This window comes from Terrapene carolina, unplaced genomic scaffold (genome assembly GCF_002925995.2).
Source record: "Terrapene carolina triunguis isolate 2854851 unplaced genomic scaffold, T_m_triunguis-2.0 Scaffold88, whole genome shotgun sequence".
NCBI lineage: Eukaryota > Metazoa > Chordata > Testudines > Emydidae > Terrapene > Terrapene triunguis.
The window spans coordinates 45,239,546-45,259,387 of NW_020664439.1; the positions used below are offsets into that span (position 1 = coordinate 45,239,546).

Below are 19,842 nucleotides of genomic sequence, written 5' to 3' on the forward strand. Positions count from 1 at the left end.
TTTGGTTTGTGGCATGGGTGCTGCGCAGCCCCTGGATGCAGAGTCTGAGCACCCCGTGTCTGTTTAAGGGGGGGCAGGCGAGGGAGGGCCTTGTCCAGATTGACTGCTCACGAAGACAGAGCTGGAGACTGAAAGGGAACGGGACACCAGCCTCCTGGCGGAGAAAGAGGCTACGGCGGAGGGATGCTAACCCATGTCAGTACAACTAGACACCCCTCCCAGCCCAGCACCGGGGTTGTCTAGCTTGTCTGCTGCTCCGAGACAGACAACAAACTACAGGAGATCCATCGGGAACACGGCCCTCGGGCAAGTGGAAAAACAGAACAGGTAGGAATGAAACTGGCAAGGGGGCCAGATAGGTTGGAAACGGAGAAGAAGGCGGTTCTATTCTGCTGATCTATTTCTCCCCTGCAGCTCTCATTGGAGGCAGCACACTAAATTCTGCGGTGGAGCATCGCTGTGTGGTTGTTAAACAGCTGTCGTATTCCACCCCAGAGGTGGCTGCATTTCAGGGGTGGGTTAAGTCACCTCATTCTATGTCTATAGTTTGCAATCAATCGGTTGGATACTTTGGATGGAAGGTGACACTCCAGTGGGGAAAGCCAGGCTGTCCTTGCTGGGCCTGCAGGTCTCACCCTTTATCTCCAGGAACGCCATCCATTCCCCCGGCTCTCTGGTGTCTCTGGGGTGGAAACCCCCCACAGGTGGTTTATTGGCTGAACCAAAAGAGGTCCGACCACAACTCGACAGCCTGCAGGGATCCAATGGGGTGGTGGGGCAAACAGGAACCCACAAGGGATTGGGGGGGGGGGCGCGGTGATAAGGGAACAGGGACTGGGTGGGTGGGGAAGCAGGGCCTTGCGGAGGGGAAAACAGGGCCGTGGGAGGAGGGCTGGAACCCAGAGGAGGGAGTGAAGATGGGGAAGGGGCATGAGGGGGCACACAGGGCCATGGGCAGGGGGTGAAGGGACAAATTGGGGGCACACCGCGCTCCTGGCATATGGTGGAGGGGACAATGGGACACTCTGCCCTGGGGGGAGGAGGCCTGGGGGACACACAGAGCCCCTGGTATAAGGGTTGGGGTGGGCGCAGCGGGTTGCAAGGAGTCCCTGAAAGAAAGGGGGATGGGAGGGTGGCCCAGAGGGGGGACGGGAGGGATGCCAGGAGCCTGCTGTGTGTCCCCTGAGCTCTGCCTACAGAAGCTGCGACTACGTCATGTTCTGCTAACCTGGCAGGGGCACTGTGCCCTCCCCACCCCCCCTTGGGAGGTTATGGGTCAGCCCCCTATGCCCCCTTGTGGCTGTCTTTATCACTGCACCCAGTCCCATTGCAAAAGCCCAGGATTGCAGCAAGGGTTTAGCAATCTGTCGGTGGCCATCTGGGCAGGCCCTTGTGATTGAAACGAGGTGGGGGAGGGGAAGTCAGAACTCCTGGGTTCTATTTCTGCCACTGTTTTCTTTTGTGAGCTTGGGCGAGTCTCCTCGCCGCTGTGTGCCTCAGTTTCCCCATCGGTAGGATTGCAATTGAAACACTCGCTTCCCTCCCAGGGGGCCGTGAGGCTCAGTGAAGCAACCGGAGATCCGTGGCGGGAAGGGCAGAGGGGGAGGCGAGTCCCCTGCTACCAATTTAACCGAGGCTTCCTCTGGGCCCTTTCATCTCAGGGCTTCTCCCTGCCCGGGCCCGGCGTGCAAAGGGCTGGTCTGCATGTGTGCCCAGACCCCCCAGGAGGGACACACATGTGGGGGGAGGGGCCCTCCCAAGCTGCCAGGCCATTGTGCTTGGCTGGGACAGAGGCACAGGCTGTTATGGTTACAGCTCGGCCCAGCTGCCTTGGAGGTACTGCCAGTGGGCTTGGTTTGGGGGTGTCAAGAGGTCCCCCCAGATTCCCTCCTGGCTGGGGGGGCAGGACTGAGGGGAACGGTCAGGGGAGGAGAGCTCCCCCCTCCTGGCAATTAGCAACACCAAGTCTGCCCTGCAGTATGCACCCCCGGGGGCCGCTAGCCCCTCGCATACAAGGCTGCTGTGGCCTAAAGAGCGGGACTGTGAGGCTGGGAGCGGAGGGCAGTGGGGGTTGGGGGGGCAAGGCAAAGGTGGCGGGCGGCTGGCTGAGGATGGTGGGCTGGCAGGGCGAGGGTGGGGGGCCGAGGGCCGCTGGCTGGCAGGCCAATGAGCGGGGACAGTGGGCGGGCTCAGGGCTGGCCGAAAGCGGTGGACCGGGGGAAGCTGGCCTGCGGGCTGGGCTCTAGCAGACGTTCCCGATCTCACTCTCACAGGATTGTTTCACTCCCCCCTTCTCCTGGAGGTTCATAAACTCAGTGGTTTCGTCGTCCCCCCCAACCGGTTCCCCTCCCTCCCCAGCTGTGGACACCCTATAACCACCGTGTCTTGTGCCTTGTCAACACTGGGGCTTTGCCCTGATTGCAGCCCTTGGGGTAGCTACACTGGGGCAAACCCCTTTGCAGGCCGGCCAAGCCAGGGTTTACATCTGCTGCGCTCCCCCAGGGTAAATATCGCTTCCTTTCTCCACAATGCGGGGTTACCGGAGGGCCGCTGCACTGGGGGCTGGCCATGGATCGATGGGATCTGGGCAAATTCACCATGCAGACAAAGCCTCCTTTTGCAAGGGCGACCTTGGACAGTAACCTGGGCAGGCGCTGCAGGCGGCGGCTCTGTGCCAGCTCAACCCAGCTCCGGCTCCCATTTAACCCCTTGTTAATATGAAGCGAGCAGCTCGGTCTGCATGGAAGCGGCAGGATCACGGGGGCTCTGTGGAGGCCAGCGCTTCACTCCGCCCACGCTCTGCAGCGCCGGCAGCTCATTGGCATATTTTACCTCGCGCATCCCTAAACACAGCCTGGGCCTGGCTCCGTGCGCGGAGCCATTCGGTCAAACCTCCTGCGGGGCCACGACGGGCTTCGCCGTACACTCCGTCCCCGCGGCCCTAGCTAAAATCCCCAGCTAGAGAAGCCTGGTCCCTACAGCACAGGACTGGGGATCAGGACTCCTGGGTTCCATTCCCGCCTCCGTCACTGGGTGGCCTTGAGCCCCTCACTCGGCCTCGGTGTCTGGGGTGGATGGTACCGACCTACTTCCGAGGGGTTAAACTCACCCACGCTTGTAAAGCGAGATCCTCATGCAAATGGCAGGGGGAGGACGGTTCAGTGCTTAGAGCACCAGCCATGGGCATGGGAGACCTCGGTTCAGTTCCTGGGCAACCCTCGGCTAGTCACTGAGGTTGGTAGAAGTTAGGCCCCTTTGAGGATCTGGGCCTTAGTTCCCCATTGGTAAAATAGGGATAAGGCCCCTTCTCCAGGGTACGGCGAGGCTAAACCCATCACAGCTTGGGCGGAGCTCAGCGGCCAGTGATGGAAGCCCCGGCAGCCCCTTAGCTTGAGGGGGCTGAAGCATTAGAAACCAGGGTCGTTGCCTGAAAGCTGCCCCGTGGTCTGACTTTGCCGTCTTGTTCACTGTGGCCGTTAAAGGCCCAGAGACGAGCAAGGTCCTTTGGAGAGCTCAAGCTTGACCTCAAACTGGTCTGGGGCCTGCTGCTACCGCCGGTCAGAGGAGGGCTCAGGAGGCCTGCCCCCATCTCTTCTTCCTCATGTGCACACAGCCATGGCCCTCACAGGGAAGGCCTGTTTGCTGTCAGAGGCAGGATGGCCAAGGCACTGACAGACAGGGCTAGAGCTAGCCCAGCCTCCAGCCAGGTCTCCATCAGCTGCCCGCTCCGTCTGCAGTCTCCAAAGGGTTAACGTGGTTAGTCTCTCCCCCGGCTCTACCAGGAAACAGAAGATCTGGGCTACGCTGGTCACCCACCAAAAGCCAGAGCCTTCAACAGGGCATCAGGCGGAGCCCTTGGCTGGCTGATTGCGTTGTAGGGCCCCTCCGCTGAGCACGGGATGTGCTCGCTGGTGCTCACTTCAAACATCCGTTATTCCTGAATCCGTTTACCGCTTCCACCTCCAACGCATCCTCCCCCGGCCAAGGCTCCCAGCTACCTCGCGGGACAGAGCTGTGGTCCCTACACTCCTTGTTTGCCAGTTCCATTTTGGTGCATGGTTCTGACCCATTGCAAGCCATAATCCGGTCAAAGCAGCCGTTCAGGTGGAGAGTGGAAAACCCACCAATCAATCACCCTTCACTCCTGCTAATCATCCCTCAAAGAGCCAGGGTAGTGAGTGTGGCTGGATGTAGCCAGCCCAGCCTGAGAGGAAGCCTGCAAAGCTGGTATGGAACCAGCTATTGCAAATCCCCAGGAGTGAGAAAGACAGACCTGAAGACCAGCTCTGGGTAAGCTCAAAACCTTGCCCCTCTCACCCCCAGAAGTCAGTCCTTACCCACCTTGTCTCATATCTTGGGACCCCCACGGCCACAATGCTGCATACCAGTGATTGGTGCAATTAGGCAGGTGATTCAGGACAATGGGCCAGACTTTGAGCTCAGTAACATCCGCGTAAGTGTAGACAGACTCCGACGCAGAGCATCAGTCAGCTAGATGCCTTAAAATGGGCAGGCAGCAGTAACCCTTGCAACCACCGCAAACCGCCGATGGCTGCAGCAGGCTCCATCCTACGTGGTCTTTTTCACTAACTCTTGGGAACGCAATACAAGGCCAGGAACTAAGACTACCCAGCAGAGGGGAAATCTCCCAGTTTTGTGTTGGCGCAGTTCCGACGGAGAACAGTGTTACACGTTCCAAAAAGATGGGGCATGTTCTCATGAACGCTCGGCACACCTGGTTAAGCTCAGCTGGTGCTGGAAGCGGAGTGATTCCTAGCTGTAAAACCCTGGAGGAGGGAGGTTAGAGCGAAGCAGCGGAGATAGGCTACAGATTAGGGGTTGCTGGGTTTTTGTTTTAAACTCCTCCCTTGTCCTACAAAGTCATTCAGAAATCCACGCTAGGGAGCCCATGAAAGTGCCTCTACCTCCCCATCACACTCCAGCTACTTCTCCCCTACCGCAGCCAGCCCTGTGCCCCTCCCAGCTACCTTGTCAGGACGGGCTGAGTGCTGTTCCCATCCCCAAGCCACTGCGCCGCCGTATAGAAACACCAGGACCTTAAAGGGGAAACCACCCCAGCGCTCTGCAGCGACAGGCAGGTTAAACTGAGTGCAAACCACAGGCAGGGTTAGGTAGATGGATGGTGTCCATACCTGTACATATGCTCCCGCCCACAGCCAGGCCTCTTGCAATTGCTGAAGAAACTACCCTGGAGAAGCTGGCAGCTTTGCTGGGATTCACATGTCCCTAATGGCCAGCCCGCGGCGCCTTCCCGCTCTCTGAGCTACCACCTCCCGTGGCCAGGAATTGCTGAGCAGCCTCTGCAGGGAGACCCCCCTGCTCTAAACACTCCCCCAGCTGTTCTTCTAGCACAGCTTCTCGCGAGGCCCCTGATGACTCCTGTCCTACTAACCCAGAAACCAGCTGGAAGATGCATAAGAAAGCAGGCTGCTCGGCTGAAAGGCCAGGGCCCTGGCAGTGCAGAGACTGGCTCATCCTTGGGGGCAACTGAGGAGCAGATCCTGAAAGGTACTTCGGTATCTAATTCCCTTGGGAGTTCAATAGCTTTGAGGAGCTAGGCCTACAGCCGCAGAGTACCACCTCTGAAATCATGCGTCTTTCCCATCAAGATAGTATTTAGCCTCCGCAGCAAGGCCAGGGTTTCTCCCTCCCAGGGAGCGGCTAGCGTTTAGATGCTGGGATCCTCAGCCGGGAGACACTCACAGAAGGGAAGGGCTCTCTTATAAAAAGATGTTTAAGGGATGACTTGATCAGCCTATAAGTACTTACCTGGGAGACAAATATTTCATAATGGGCTCTTCAGGCTAGCAGGGAAAGGTCTCGAACATGGAGGTCGCAGCTAGACAAACTCAGATGGGAAGTAAGGCAGAAATGTTTAAGAGGGAAGATAACTAACCACTGGAACAATTTACTAAGGATCACGGTGGATTCTCCATCACTGACCGTTTTTAATTTAAGATGGGATGTTTCTCTAAAAATATCTGCTCTAGGAATTTGGGAAGTTCTATGGACCTGCGTTATACAGCTCAGACTAGACCATCATCTGGTCTTGGACTCTAGGAAGCCCACTGAATACAGGGAAGGCCTGGAGCTCCCAGCAAAAGACCACCATCAAATCCTGCCTCCGGCCCAGCCCAGCTTCTGAGCAGACAAATCAAATCAACTTAAAAAAATAAAACCAAAAAACAAACCAGCGATTGGGAGCCAGCTTCGTTAGAACAACTCAGCAAAATAAAATTCCGGTTTATTGTTGGACAACATTGTTTCACACATACATCAAACAGGCCAAAAAAAAAAAAAATAAAAAAAATAAACAGCAACTTCATAGACAGAAAAAAACAAAAACCTTTTATCTTTGGCCTTGCCATCTCATACAAACCCACTACTTATAGTACAGCTAAAGTACAGACACAAAAAAAGTTACTGGAATGCTCGGAATAAGATTGTAAATTTTTTTTTTTTTTCGTTTTTGTTTTTTTACAAGGTCGTTTTTTCTCCTTCGGGAGAATGGTTTGTTGGGACGCGGTCACACCACAAGTAAAGTCAGAGATGGGTAACGAGAGAGAGAGAGACACACTTCAAAGCCCCCCATTTGGTCAATCCGAGATCACTTAAAAATGGCTGACCTCCTAACAATATGTACAAAAATATAAAATGTAAATAAAAAATACAAACAAATTCTCCTTTAAAGTATTTTTAAGAAAGAAAGCAGGGCCTTGAAGTTTTGGTGCTGGGGAAAGAGGGGTTCTCGCCCCACTGATGGGGGGTGGGGTGGGGAATCTTTTCGGGCATTCGTTCCGAGTGGCGTCGGCATCACGGGCAGGTTCGCTCTACTTGGGGAGGGTGACCACGGCGGGGGGGTTGCGACGGGACGTTGAAAGTGAACAGGTCGCGCTGGCCTTTTGTTTGTTTTTCTCCTTATTTTAAAAAATATATATATGTGCTGCCTAGTCATCTTCGTCGGTTTTCTGCTTCTTGGGATCGACGTCCTCGTCCTGGGGAAGAGCAGAGGCGTTAGGGGGCTGGGACCTTTGGCGCTGCAGCAACGGGTGCCAGCTACAAGCCTTGCCAGGCGGCACGGGAAGTGTGGATTTCACCAGGGGGGAATCCCGCCAGAGCCCCTTTAAGCAGGTAAGTCGGGTGGAGCTCTCATCCCTTGGTCTTGGCTATACTTGGGATCAGCCCTGCAGCTGCATGGGTAGACAGGCTGAGAGCCTGGGCCAGCGAGAAGGGATTTAGCATTTGCTCCTAGTGGCAGGGGTTTAGGTCTCCTCTCCCTCCAGGGATGAGGAGTTAATAGCACAATATCTTCATTGCCTGCCTGTGCCTCTCCATCCCACGGCCCCCCCACCAGTGAGCAGATCCCTTTGAAACACAGGCCTGCCCACTGCAGCACTAACACGTCCATACTGCCCCCTGCGGACCTTCTGACTCGGGTCTGCGGCTCGAGCTGCGTCCACACTGCAAAATGACAGGGCTTGGCCCCCAGTCACAGTGGGAAGCGGGCTCTGACCCGCCCACCCCCGCCCCGCCCCACAGCAGGGTGCTAGGACCTGGGTGCTTGCTGAGAGTCGAACTGACGTGTGTGTAACAGAACTGGGGTTTGGACTCAAATCTGAATCAGAACCCAGGCTTAACGTGCTGTGTAGACATACCCCTGGCGAACAAGTGAGACCCCCCCTTCGCCAGGAAGCACCCATTCACCCCACCCCCACCCCGGCTCCCAGCATTTCCTTCCTTTTGGTGTTTGGCTGGAAACCAAGTTCGCGCCGAACAGTCAGAGCGGATGCCGGAGCCAGGCGCGAGGGGAGGAGGTGCAGCGTGGAAAGCCACCCAGAGTTCAGGCAAGCGGCTCCCCCCCCCGCCCCCACGCAGTCTCTCTAGCAGAGACAACTACTCTCTAGCCAAGCGCTACAGCTCCCACGCTCATCGGGACTTGACAAATTGAGGACAATCCTGATGCACCCCACCTACCTCGTCATCCTCAGCTGCCCGTTTGCCTGTGGGTGCGTCGCCTTCCTCATCTTCATCGCCGTCCTCTTCCTCACCTGGGGGTGGGGTGGGGGGGCAGGAAGAACAAGGAACGTGAGCCTTTGGTGGCAGCTTCACGCTGGCCCAGCCTGACGTGGAAAGGACACAGGGGCTGGCAGGCAGGCAAGGAAAGCGCCAGACTAGGCAGAGACCCGCTGGAACGGGAACCCGACCCTTACGGGGACAAACTCAGGGTGTGTCCTTCTGCTCCTCGGACGTTCAAGGGCAGCGCCAGCTCTTTGTGCGTGTTGCCCAACGCCGGGCTGCGCGGGCCCCTCCAGACAGCCAGGGGCTCGTGGCACAGCGCGCATCTCCACTGCCACGCCCAGAACAGCCCTCCCACCCCCGCTGCAAGGGCTGGCACACGCTGCCCTCGGCTGGCATCAGACGCCCTGGGGCTCGTGCAGCCAGACACCGCGTCAGCGCGTCTTCCGTGCAGGGGTGGGACGAGAAGGGTGGAGATTATTACAAAAGGCGGCGGCTGGGAATAGGAGACGGGGCCGCTATACGACTCGCTCAAAGCCAGCTGCATCCTAGCTGAGCAGTTACCACCTGACAGCTGCTTGGGGCCCCGATGCCGATCGCCGCAGGTGCCTCGGCTGCAAAGTCATCATCGCCCGGCCCTTTTCTGGGGGGGGGGGGGGGGGAAGCGGGGGGGGGTCTCAGCAGAGGTGCCAAGAGCTGAGTGGGCCACCTGGACGCTAGAGATGGTCCCCTCCGCATCTGGAGTGGGGCTCATTGGCAGAGGCGGGGAGGGAGCCCAGTCCTTATGTGGATAAATAGAGTGACGAGCACCAAATTTGCTTAAGAAAAAGAAATCTTTTCCTAGCGGCTGCTCTAACTGCTCCAGATTACTTCTGCTTCTCTTCGCAGCGATGAGTCCATCTTTAATGAGTTAAGAGAGCCAGAACACATTAGTTCTGAGTCAGAACACATTCTAATGATCAGAACGGCCAACAAATTCTGCTGACAGGCCGCAGCCTTCCAGCCAGGGGGAAGAGAGTCAGACTTGACCCACTTTGAGCTCAAATAGGCCAGTGGATCAGAACAATGGCGCCTACTGCGCCCGCGTCCAACCGGGAGGGGAGTGAGACTGGGGAGGGGAAACCAGACCAGCCTAAGTCCTTTGCATAACGGGAGGCCCTGCTAAACGGACAGCGTTCGGGCCAGTAAGCTGGCTTTAAATGTCACCGCGAGCCGCACGTATAGACAGCTGGGGATTAGGGTCATCCGCCCGGCCCGCCCCCCGCCAGCATACGCTCAGACCCAGCATCGCCCCACCCTCTGGAGCTGCCAGATTAGCTGCAAGTGATGGCTCAACGCTTCGCCAGCGAGCTCACGCATGGGTTACTTGGGTGGATCATGTGACCCGCAGTCAAGCTGATTGGGGGCATATTTAGCTGCCTGAGCTGCTTTAAGCAAAGCAAATAATGGGATGGGGTTGGCGGGGAGGGATCTTTAAAAACGGATTTGATGACTTTGGGCTGAAGTTTAGTTCCAAATATCTCAAACCAGCAGGAGGCAGGAGAGTCACTGGCAGCCCTCACTGGCTTTTCTCTCTCCTTTGCAATGCCCAGGCTGCTGGGATCAGCCCCTTAGGAACCTCTTCCAAGGAGAGATTACCTGGGGTTAGTCTGGAAAGACACGAGTTATCCCTCCTCGAATCCCGGAGAGCGCCTGCCTCTTCCCCTATGCCAGACGCTAACCATGGAGCAGGGGTGCAGATGGCTCAGTGCTCCGAATCGCAGCCATGCTTTCCTTTGAGGGGTGTGTGGGGGGGGATGACAGCAGAGGGGGCTGCATCATGCTCACCACCACGGTATCTAAGCAACGCCCCACACCCACAGCGAAGCCCAGTTATGCAAACCACCCCGAAGTAGCAGGCAGCCCTTCGAGGGTTTCTTGGAAAAGGCAGATGGGACCAAGCTCCCAGGAGGCTGAGGTGAAATTCAACTCCAAGGGTTAAACCTCCATCCTGCAAGGCCGAGGCTGCTGGTGCATCTCCAGGCTGCTAGTGTATCCAGGACCCAGTTCCTATACTGCGAGCGCCGTGTCCCCCTTTCCCCCCTGCTGCCAGGAAGAGCCCAGACTTTCCTCTATTCAAACAGGGGCTTGCTTAAAGGCCTTCAATTCCCGGCCTCAAAAGCCCACACCCAGCACAACCCACTGCTGCCGCCCAAGATTGCAGGGGATTAACCAGGAATAGCTAATCAAAGGACTTGTTTCAGGTTGAGCTCAAGGAGCATGGTTTGCTAATAATGGTTCACAACCTCCTCCCAGCCTTAATTGGGATTAAAAATAGAGATTTTTATTCAGCTAAATGGGTCTTGGACAAGGAGCGGGGGAGGCTGAGAAGGGAAGCAGGTAGGGAAGTGACTGGTGGTCCGCTGACGCCCGCCTGCAGGCTGGGCTACGCTAGGAAACCAGAGGGAGATGGGAGCTGCAAGGGGAGACATTTCAAAAAAGTTTAAATGAGCCATTTGCTCCCGTTCCAGCTGCAGATAAGACGCGCTGGAGGAAAGAGCTAAAGGTTCATGCATCTGCTTAAGTGGAACCAATTGCTTAGCATGAATCATTAGCCTGGGAAGTGAGTATGATTGAGCAGCACGTGTGCGGACTGCACGAGAGCGGCATCGACCTCCTATGCGCTCTGCTCCTCACCCGCCTGGCAAAGGGAGACCCCCAGAGCCCCGGCCACTCAGACTGTGGCTTCGCCTGCCACATGCGGCCAACGTCGGTTTGCCGTTTCGCTGGTACCGGCACAGCTCCTGGGATTAAGGGCGGGTTTTTCAACCACGTGCTACGAGCTGAAGTGTTTACGCAGGGCCTCTGCACTACGCAGCATGGCCAGAATGGGGAGCGATCTGTCCTCGACCTGTTAGAACAAACTCAGGCTGATTTCACTGGAAACAAATCCAGCCCCCGGGCTGGCAGATCGGGGCCGCTAGGAGGCAGGGGAGGGACAATACAAGGCTGGATAGACGGTCCGTTGCAGCAAGCAGAGAACTGCCCACAGCAGCCACAAGGGGGAGATGCTGCTCCTGGCACTCGCTGGCCACGTGCAGTAACTCAATCCTCTTGCTAAAGGGTTGCAATTAAGGGCCGGATTTGGCTACTCTAAGGTGAGCAAGCAGGGTGAAAAATTACCATCACCCTCTTCCTCCTCGTCCTCTTCTTCGCCGCCTTCTTCTTCCTCTTCGTCTACTTCGTTGTCAGCCTCCTGCTCTCCGTTTTCCTCGTTCTCCTTGTCAAGACAAGACACTCACTTAAAAAAAAAAAATGCATGGAGGGAAATCGCTCGCCTCCCCATCCCACCCCCACCCACACACACCCGCAGCCTGAGATCGAGCGATCTAGGAACCCACCAGCAAGTGCAGCTGAGAAGACAGGCCCCCGCCTTGCTCCCCCCCTCCGCTTTCATAGCAGGTGCCCACCGGCTGACATGCAAGCTACGTGTGTTTTCACTTCAAGGCTGTTCCCCGTTCTGTCTACGCTTCACGCAGAAACAAAGACAAAGGACTTAAATTTGATGGTAATGCGGCGGCTGCATCTTGAGCCTCAGACAGGAATCTAAAGTCTATTGTGACATCGTGTCAGATTAAAAGACGACATTGTCAGTTTCCCTCTGGCAGTTTTTAGAAAAACAAAACAAACAAAAAAAACCAAGCAAACCCCAGATTTGCTGGTGTACCAGGCTTTTCCCACCCATCTGTTTGCCACATTTTCAAACCACACGATGGCTTCCAGAAGGAGGAGGCACCGAAGACACGCATTCTCTGAGGGATTTAAGAGAGCTCCCGCCACACCTCCCGTACACCTGGAAATCACCCGCGGGCTGGAGGCTTTCACGGCCTCTGAAACTGTAGCAGCAGGTTGCTTTCACAATGGGGTTACACAGCAAGGTGCTGTTGCATGGACCGTTTCCTCCTCCCAGAGGATGCCAAACAATGAGCCCGCAGGAACATCAGCGAGCAAAGGGCCATCTCCCTCCCAAGGATGGTCTAGCAATACTTACAGCGTTGCCGTTGGCTGGTGCATCTCTGCCATTTTCTGTCTCTTCCACAACTTCTTTCTTCTCTTTTAGATCCTTAAAGGAACAGAAATAACCAATGAGTCATCAGGATTCCAGCCTACAATCCTCATGGTAGGAAACTTATAAGGGGGGGGGGGGGGGGGGTCTGGGAGACAATTACCCTTCACATCCCTTGCACGAGCAACTTGTTCTGGGCAGTTGTCGCGAGGGTTGGAACCAGGGAGAGATTTTAAGGCTGTATTACTAGACTTTATTAAAGCAAAAGGTACCTGGTACTAAAAGAAGTGGCTACATTTACACTTAGGAACTCCCAGGATCTTCGAAACGTAAAGAGCTGGTCTCCTGCGTCTGCTTTGCAGCCAAAGCATTGGCTCATTTCCCACCTTATCGTGTTCAGGGGAAACGGCTGCATTCCCACTGATAGCCCTTTGGCGCGCGCTGAATTACAGAATCAGTCACCCCAGGGTCTGCAGACTCGCACAGCCACTTGCTGCCTTCACAACAGGGAAGGGTAGAGAACTGAGCCCAAATTGTTATTAGCCGAGCCTGTGGTGTCTCTCCCAACCGGCTTGCTCTTACTTGTAGTCACAGAGTGGAAACTCCAGGATAAATCTCAAGACTCTTAGTCAAACAGCAGGGAGATGGCTATTTTTTCCACATTACTGCAAGGAACATGGCGCCGTTAGATTTAACACTGCTAGACCAGTTCAAATCGGAACCGCAAGCACAGGCAGGAGAGAGCAAGCGCCCGTATGTTTTTGCTATTGATCACTGTCAAGACGTCATGCCAAGTCACTAGGCAAACAGGCTGAAAGGATCCAACTTTCTGTTCCCGCACATGGCTAAAAAGAACGCTCTGGCACCCGCGTCTGCATCATCCTCCCCTTATGTTACTGCATCAGCTGCAGCTAGATCCTGCTCGCCACGAGAGAAGTTATTACCCCTGCCAAGGAAAGTTAAGAGGCCTTTCAGCAGGGCTGCAGGGCAGCCAGGCAGTCTGCCTTGAACAAAGACCATGAGGTGTTGGAAACTTTTTGGCAGCTTCCTACCCTGCTGCAGCAGCAAACCTGTGTGTTTTTTTTGTTTTTTTGGCGGCCTCTCCGCAAGCCCCTCAGCCTGGATGGAAGCGTGTCACTTTCACTCTCAGAGTTGGCGTCACTTCCTCGTGTCAACCACCGTCAGTGTCACCGCATGGCCAGCCCCGATTAATATGGCCATCTCTCTCTTTTTATTTGGATTAAAATAACCTTTGGATTATTCGGTCAACAGCAAAGGCATATTAGAACAGTGGACTACTTAAGCCTTTCAGATACCCAGGCATCTGGATAAAGCAAGCAAGGATTAATAAAGTCTGACTGCATTATCCCAAGGCATCCAGCCTATGCCCTAGCCCTGGACGCCTTGAAAGGGCGTTCTCTTCAATACCAAGCACTGGCGTTTATTACACCTGTTGCTGAGACCCTAGACAAGTAAATATTCTGTTCAGAAGTGCAGATCTACTTCCTCCTTCCACTAACATTTGAATCCCATGCAAATTGCAGTTTCTCTGAACCGACCAACTCCATCACAGTTTTTACATGATCTCCAACTCCTATCAGTCATTACTGGAGGAGTGAGATGCTAGCATTTAACCTCACTCTTATTTGCTGCCATGCCATAACTACTTAGAGCCAGCACACAATTTTAAACTGACCTACAAGGAAATTCTAAGATACCCCAAGTTTAACACAGAAGAAATGAAATAGGCAAATTTTCCAAGTCACCGGTTACTATGTTCATCATCCTTTTTGAGAAGTTATGCGTAAAACACAAGTGGTTCTTATGGCTAAGGAGGAGCAGTAATGTTATTACTAATTTTAGTTTAATAAATCCGAGGCACCAGCCGTCAGCGTTCCATTTAAGATACTTTCAGTTCAATTATAATTGAGTTACCAGGCCAGGCTTATTTGCATAGTGACGGTGCTCTGCTAGAAATACTACAACTTTTTCCATTCCTAAGAACGAATCCAATGCAAATAGACAAATTTGTACCAGACTTCAGATGAGGAGTCAATGTAGCAGTATTACTTTAGTTTTAATGCTTTGATGGAGCCTCCAATTATAGGTGTGGCAGGGCTGTTTGTCCATAAAATAGCTGTGATGTTTAGTCACAGGGAAGCCCTACACCTTCCACCTTCTCCTACTCCCAAAAAGTGAACTTGAATATTCCATTTGGCACAGTAGTAGCGGACACTAGAAACCATCACAACCAACTGCATTCATAAGCCATGTCATAGCTAATCCCCAGGACAGACAGATCAAATAAAACAGTCAGGACTGATCATTTAAAAGTGGCCTAAAAAAAAAAAAAAAAAAATATGACCAGCAAATATGACCAGGTACTTCTGGAATATTTGTTCGTGTGATTTGTTGCCCTGCTGCAGGAGACCCACCTGCCCCTTTAGTTCTAGCCACACCATTCGGTGGCAGCGGTTTGCACGGACTCCAAGGTGCGATGGATTTTAAGGGGCCTCAATTTTCAGTGAAATCAGCAGTTTGCAAAAGAAAGTTGAACATTCCCAGGCTTCCAAGGGAACTGGCAGCTGCATTTGCTTTATTTATTGATTGCTAGTCTTCTGCGATCCCCAGAGCCCACCTGCAACCCCCAGTGAACTGAGTCAGTCAATGGGGCTTACTGCAGCTTCAAAGGGCCAGGCTGTGGGCTACAGCAACCCTCCCGCCAGCAGGGGGCGCCGGCTCCTCAGCGCCACGCGCCCTGCCCCAGTTCAAACCGCGCGCCACTCTCCGCGCCTTCTGATTGGCCCAGCGCCGGCGCGCCGGCCCCGCCCTTCGCGTCTTGCCGGGAACTGTAGTCTCCGCGGGGCCCTCCGGCGCAAGGTCGCCCGCGGGGAGAGAACTCCAACTCCCATGGGGCCCCGCGCGGGCGGAGCGCGCAGAGGCGGCAGCACGTGGTGATGCGCGAGCTCTGTTGCGAAGCTGGGGGTGGGGGGGGGGGCGGCGCCGAGCAGCGCAGGAGGAGCCGCCGCCCGGGAGCCGAGGCGGCAGCTCTGGGACCCCTCCCCCCACCCGGCGGAATAAATCTTCAGTGTCTTGTTTATTTCAGGGTCCCGACGTGAAGCGGGCGGGACCCGCGCCCTTGATCTGCTCCCCCGCCGGACCCCCATGGGGATTGCGGGGGGCCCTGCTGGCCAGAGCCCCAGCCACACAACGGGGACGGGAGGGAGGTGGACTCAACGCCCCACCCGTACTGGTGAAGGTGCAAAGCGCCGCCCCCCCCCCAGACCCGGGTCCCCGCAAGGTTTGGGGGTGCAGCGGCTGAGCCTTTACCCCCCCTCCCCCCCGGCCGTAGGGGCAGCTCGCACCGCGGGGGCCGCTAGCCCAGCGCCGGGCGAGGGTCCACCCCCCCCGCAGAAGTGCAGTCCCGCGGGGGAAGCGCTGGGGGCTACTACACAAATCCCGGGGGGGGGGGGCAGCGGGGAAGTTTCCCCCGCCCCCAAAGGGCAGGGGAAGGTTAATTAGATTCTCCCCCCCCCCCGGATCCCTCCGAAACAGGCTGCTGGAGGGGGAGCGCGAGCGAGGGAGCGAACCCACCCCTGGTGCATCCGCTGGGCGGGACCCCCTGGCCGCGGCCGGGACCCGAGCGAGCCAAAGTTCAGCAAAGGGGGGAGGGGGCAGAAGGGAAACGGGGGGTGGGAAGAGCTCCGCGCGGCGGGGGCTGGGGTCCGGGGACTCGCGAATCGCAGAAGCGGGAAAACAGAAGTGAAAACGAAATTTGCAAGCAGGATTGTGGGCTGCTAACTCCCGTGGCGGCTCCGCGCTTAGCCCCGCAGTCCGTAACTGGCTGTAGCGCCTGCCCCCGGGGGGGGGGGCGCTGACCTTTTCCCCAGCCCCCGTGGGGGTCGGGCGGCGGCAGCGGGCGGAACACCTTGAAACCCAGACAAATCCCCAGAGGAGAGCGGCGTCCACACACACCCCCCTTTCCCGGGGCCAGAGAACCCCCGCCCGCCCGCTGGGGATCCAGCCATGGCCGCAACTCCCCCCCCCCGCTGCAGTGATCGGCCCGGAGTGCGGGGAGAAGCCGCGAACCCCCAAGCAAAGCGGGGGCTGGTACCGCGTGGGGTGACCCTCGCTACATTGTATCCACCGCTCGCTACGCTGTATCCAAGCCCGGCCACTTCGGACTCTGCCAGTCGGGGCCGGAGGCTCACCCCCCCCCCCACACAGGCTGGGGCTGGAAGTTTCACCCCCCCCCCCCCCGGACTCCCACCCACTCGCACGCGTGGGCTCCCTGACAATCTCTCCCCGCTCGAGCCACGTTCTCTCCTTAGGCTTCACCTCCGTGGAGGAGGCAGCGGATGGGACACCCGCTGCTCGCCAGCTCCCCCTCCACTGGGGAGCCCAGCTCGGAGGGCAAACCCCATGGGGAAATGGGGGGGGGGGGGCAGAGCGCAAGTGATTTAAGCTTCTGATTAAAACAGTGCGGGGTCCCTCCCTTCGCCTCCCTCCTGCCCCACAAGGTTAATCGGTCTTTAACTGGAGTTAAAAGCCCTGCAGCCTGATGGGGATCTTAACCCGGTTAAAGGGGGAGGGATGGCGGGGGGGGGGGGGCGGGGAGCGGGGGACTTTTCTTGGGGGGGGCCCGGGCGGGCCCGGGAAGGGGGGGGGGTTGGGGGGGTCCGGCAGGTATCCGGGGCTGCGATCCCCGAGAGGGAAAGCCACGCTCTTTCGCCGGCCCGGCATGCTCGCTTCCTGGCATCATTAAACAAAGAACCCGCGCAGATCACCACCAACATTTGCAGTCAAATCCAAGCGTCTCCCCATCAAAGTCAAGTCTCGCCCCCCCGCCGGCCGGCCAAGGAAATCGCTTCCGATTATTCGCCTCCCCCGAGTTGTAAAGTTATTTCCGTGCCATTCAAGCGATCGGGTTGTTTGTTTGGGTGATGGTTTGTGTTTTTTTTAAATGCCCGACCCAGCCGACCGACCACCCCCCCAACAAACGTTTCGTTTCTCGCCCGCTTCATTTCAAAAGAAAGGAGGGGGGGGGGCTGGGATCAATCCCCATTAAAAAGTGGGTGTTTCGGGCCGGATCCCTTCCCACCACTTTCCAGGCAGGTTATTTCCCCCCTCTCGGGGAGGACTAAAGTGGGATCCAAGTTTGATGGGGGGGGCTGTCAAGCGGCGAGGCGATTTGAATGGAGAGAGATTTCCAGACAGGCAACATCAACACAATTAGAGGGCGCTTTTTAAATGCCTCGTTGAAACACACACACACACAGCAAAACCCCTCCAGCATAAGACTTTACAAAACTCCCCCCTCGCCCACCAAAACCAAACAAAACCCCCAACAACCCCACTCTAGATTTGCAACATTTAAGAGACAAATCACGCTCCCTTCCCCCACCCCTTGTAGACAAAGAGAAAAGCAGAAAAAAGAAAACACAGCCGGTTCCCCCCCCCCCGCCCCCCGCCCGACAAAACGGTACTGGGGAGCACACCGTAAAAATAAATAAATTAAAAAAAAAAAGCGGAAAACACGAGTGGGGGGGAGCGGAGGGCTGGGTCTGGAGCCTCACCTTGGTGGAGATCTCCGCGCTGGTGTCCACAGCGGTGTCTGACATGGTGCGCGGGGAGAGGTGTATCTAAAATAGCTCTGATATAAAAATACGCGACGCGCAGGTCCGGCTGCCCGAGGAGCAGAGCAGGGCAGGAACAATGCAAAGATGGCTTTGGCCAGAGCCAGTGGAGAACTCACGCGGCGCCACTAGCTTTAATATAGATTAGTGGGCGGCGCGCTCACTCCCCTGCGCCGTCCCCATTGGCCAGGCGGAGGGGAGCCGGGCCCGGCCATTGGTCGGGGGGCAAACAATGGGCAAGGCTGCTTAAAGCGGCAGAGCCGCCCCGGGCATGCAATGAGTTTGCGCCCGGCCTCAGCATGCGGAGCGCGGGCAACGGCATGGCTGCTCCTCTCCGCCCCCTTCCTCCCTCCCTCCGCAGGGAAAGCGCTCCGCATGCCGCGTGCAAAGCGCAGAGCCCCGGGTTGCATTGTTAGCGCCAGGCTGGAACAGAGGAACTAAGCCGGAGAAACCGACCCCCCCCCCTCCGCCCCTTGTCTCTGCTTGCGTCTCTCTCCTGCAAGGGGAGGGGGAATTGAAAAAGTTGATGCAAAAGAAATCCGCTTCTACGTGAAGCGCTCCCCTTGCAAAGAGCAGCTGCGCGTTTTACACCCGTGCAAGCGGGGGGGGGGGAGGGGAGGTTTATTCCGCCCTTCGCGGATTAAAGCCCAAGCGCAGCGTTGGTCCCTATGAAAAACCTCACACGGGCTGGGACTTTCCAACTCGAGGGAGAGGAGGTCGGGGTTTCAATCCACAAGCCACGGAAGAATAAGCAATCCCTCCCCGCGGCACACACTCCCTTTATCTAGTGATTGAACCTTTTACGATCCAGCCACCCCATTAACAAAAACTCCCCCCTTCCTAAAAAAAAACAGGAAATTACAGTTTAAAAAAAATACAGTTCCGATTTCCCCCCAATTTCACACTTTTTTTGGGGGGGGGAGGGGGATCCAGCCTCTTTCCCACCTGGCTATCAACGCTCTCACCCTGCATTACCCTTTTAAAGCTCATTTAAAACCCAAAACTTATTTTCCCCGAAAGCAAGAAATTTACACGAGTTAATCTGTGAATAATCATTTTTAAAAAAACCAACCTGCATCGAGGATTTTCCCCCCTTTTGCTAGAGCCCTACCACTCCCCCCCCCCCGTAACTTTGCAAATGGGGTGGGAAGGGGAAAGAGAGCGAGAAATCCCCCCGCCGTAACATCACACGGTGGAATAGATCAAATTGGGCGGAGATGGAGGAAATCGATTTTTTTTTTTGCATTTTTTTAAAAGCCACATTACAATTTTTTGTTTGAAACTGGCCCAATTTTTTTGCAATTCCCCACGTTTTGCACGAGGCTGTGTCTGGGTCACACGCCCCGGCCCAGCCCGGCCCCGGTGCAGTCGAACCGGCACAAAGTCCCGTTTCAAGCTGCAATTGAGCTCAATGGAGGCAGCTGAGCAGGGAAGGGGGGGGGGGGAGAGGAACGTGCCACACTCAAAATGGCGCCCGGAGCCCTTCATGGGGCAATCATTCGGCTTTTCCCCTGCCGGGAGCTCTAGAAGGCCGGATCCAGCCGAGCCGCCACCGCAGCACCTTCATAAGGCGATTCCCGGTGCCAGTCGCAGGAATGGGGCGATGGGAGCGGGCGGAGGGGCAGCCCCGGACGGAGCAGCGCTTCTGCCACACTCAACATGGCCGTTGGGCCGGGGCAGCGCCTCTCCTCGGAAGGCGGGATATAGGACTCAGGCGACGCGGATTGGCTAGCCACCCCGAGCGAACGCTGTGTTGACGCTTTGCGCCCCCTTATTGAGCGACGCTCCTGTCCGTCTTCGGTAGAGTGGGTGCGAAAACCCGGGTCCAAGATCGCAGTAGCAGTGTGGAATGGACTCCGCGGCCACTTGGCTGCATAGAGAAGAGGGAACAGGAACCGGGTACCCCTGTTATGGAGTTTGTGCTGCTAGCCAGTTACAAAGGATGAATCTCGTTCAGCGCAGGGGGCCGAGCTTGCGGGCTTCTCGAGGTCCCGTCCAACCCTGCATTCCCATGATTGCAGCTGGGTTTATTTTTTAGATAGTGATTCATTCTGATTTGCTGCGATTAGACCCTGACCCGCATCTCTGCCCGAACTTCAGCAAAGAAGAAAAAAAAAGGGCATG

General features: G+C 56.3%; 1 protein-coding gene across 3 annotated transcripts; it reads right to left on the reverse strand.

Annotated features, from left to right (window-relative positions):
• Positions 1–6,230: 6,230 nt before the first annotated feature.
• PTMA (prothymosin alpha) lies at positions 6,231–17,839 on the reverse strand. 3 transcript variants are annotated; one of them, XM_026650112.2, is made up of 5 exons: positions 17,659–17,839; positions 12,068–12,139; positions 11,206–11,296; positions 7,996–8,069; positions 6,231–7,016 (listed from the first exon to the last, which is right to left on the reverse strand). In XM_026650112.2, exons 1-5 carry the CDS (start codon positions 17,701–17,703, stop codon positions 6,969–6,971), a joined length of 330 nt encoding a protein of 109 aa, XP_026505897.1. In that variant the 5' UTR covers positions 17,704–17,839; the 3' UTR covers positions 6,231–6,968. The 3 variants fall into 3 exon arrangements, with proteins under 3 accessions (XP_026505897.1, XP_026505896.1, XP_026505895.1); XM_026650111.2 differs by having other exon boundaries at positions 11,200–11,293; positions 17,659–17,838; XM_026650110.2 differs by having other exon boundaries at positions 11,200–11,296; positions 17,659–17,838.
• Between the last annotated feature and the right edge of the window lie 2,003 nt (positions 17,840–19,842).

Bases quoted from the DNA above. Each gene is read 5' to 3' on its own strand.
- PTMA (XM_026650110.2), bottom strand. From the start codon at position 17,703: ATGTCAGACACCGCTGTGGACACCAGCGCGGAGATCTCCACCAAG. The intron at 12,140-17,658 runs GTGAGGCTCCAG...TGTTCCTTTAAG, and splicing joins GCGCGGAGATCTCCACCAAG to GATCTAAAAGAGAAGAAAGA. The intron at 7,017-7,995 runs GTAGGTGGGGTG...GCTCTTCCCCAG, and splicing joins GGGCAGCTGAGGATGACGAG to GACGAGGACGTCGATCCCAA.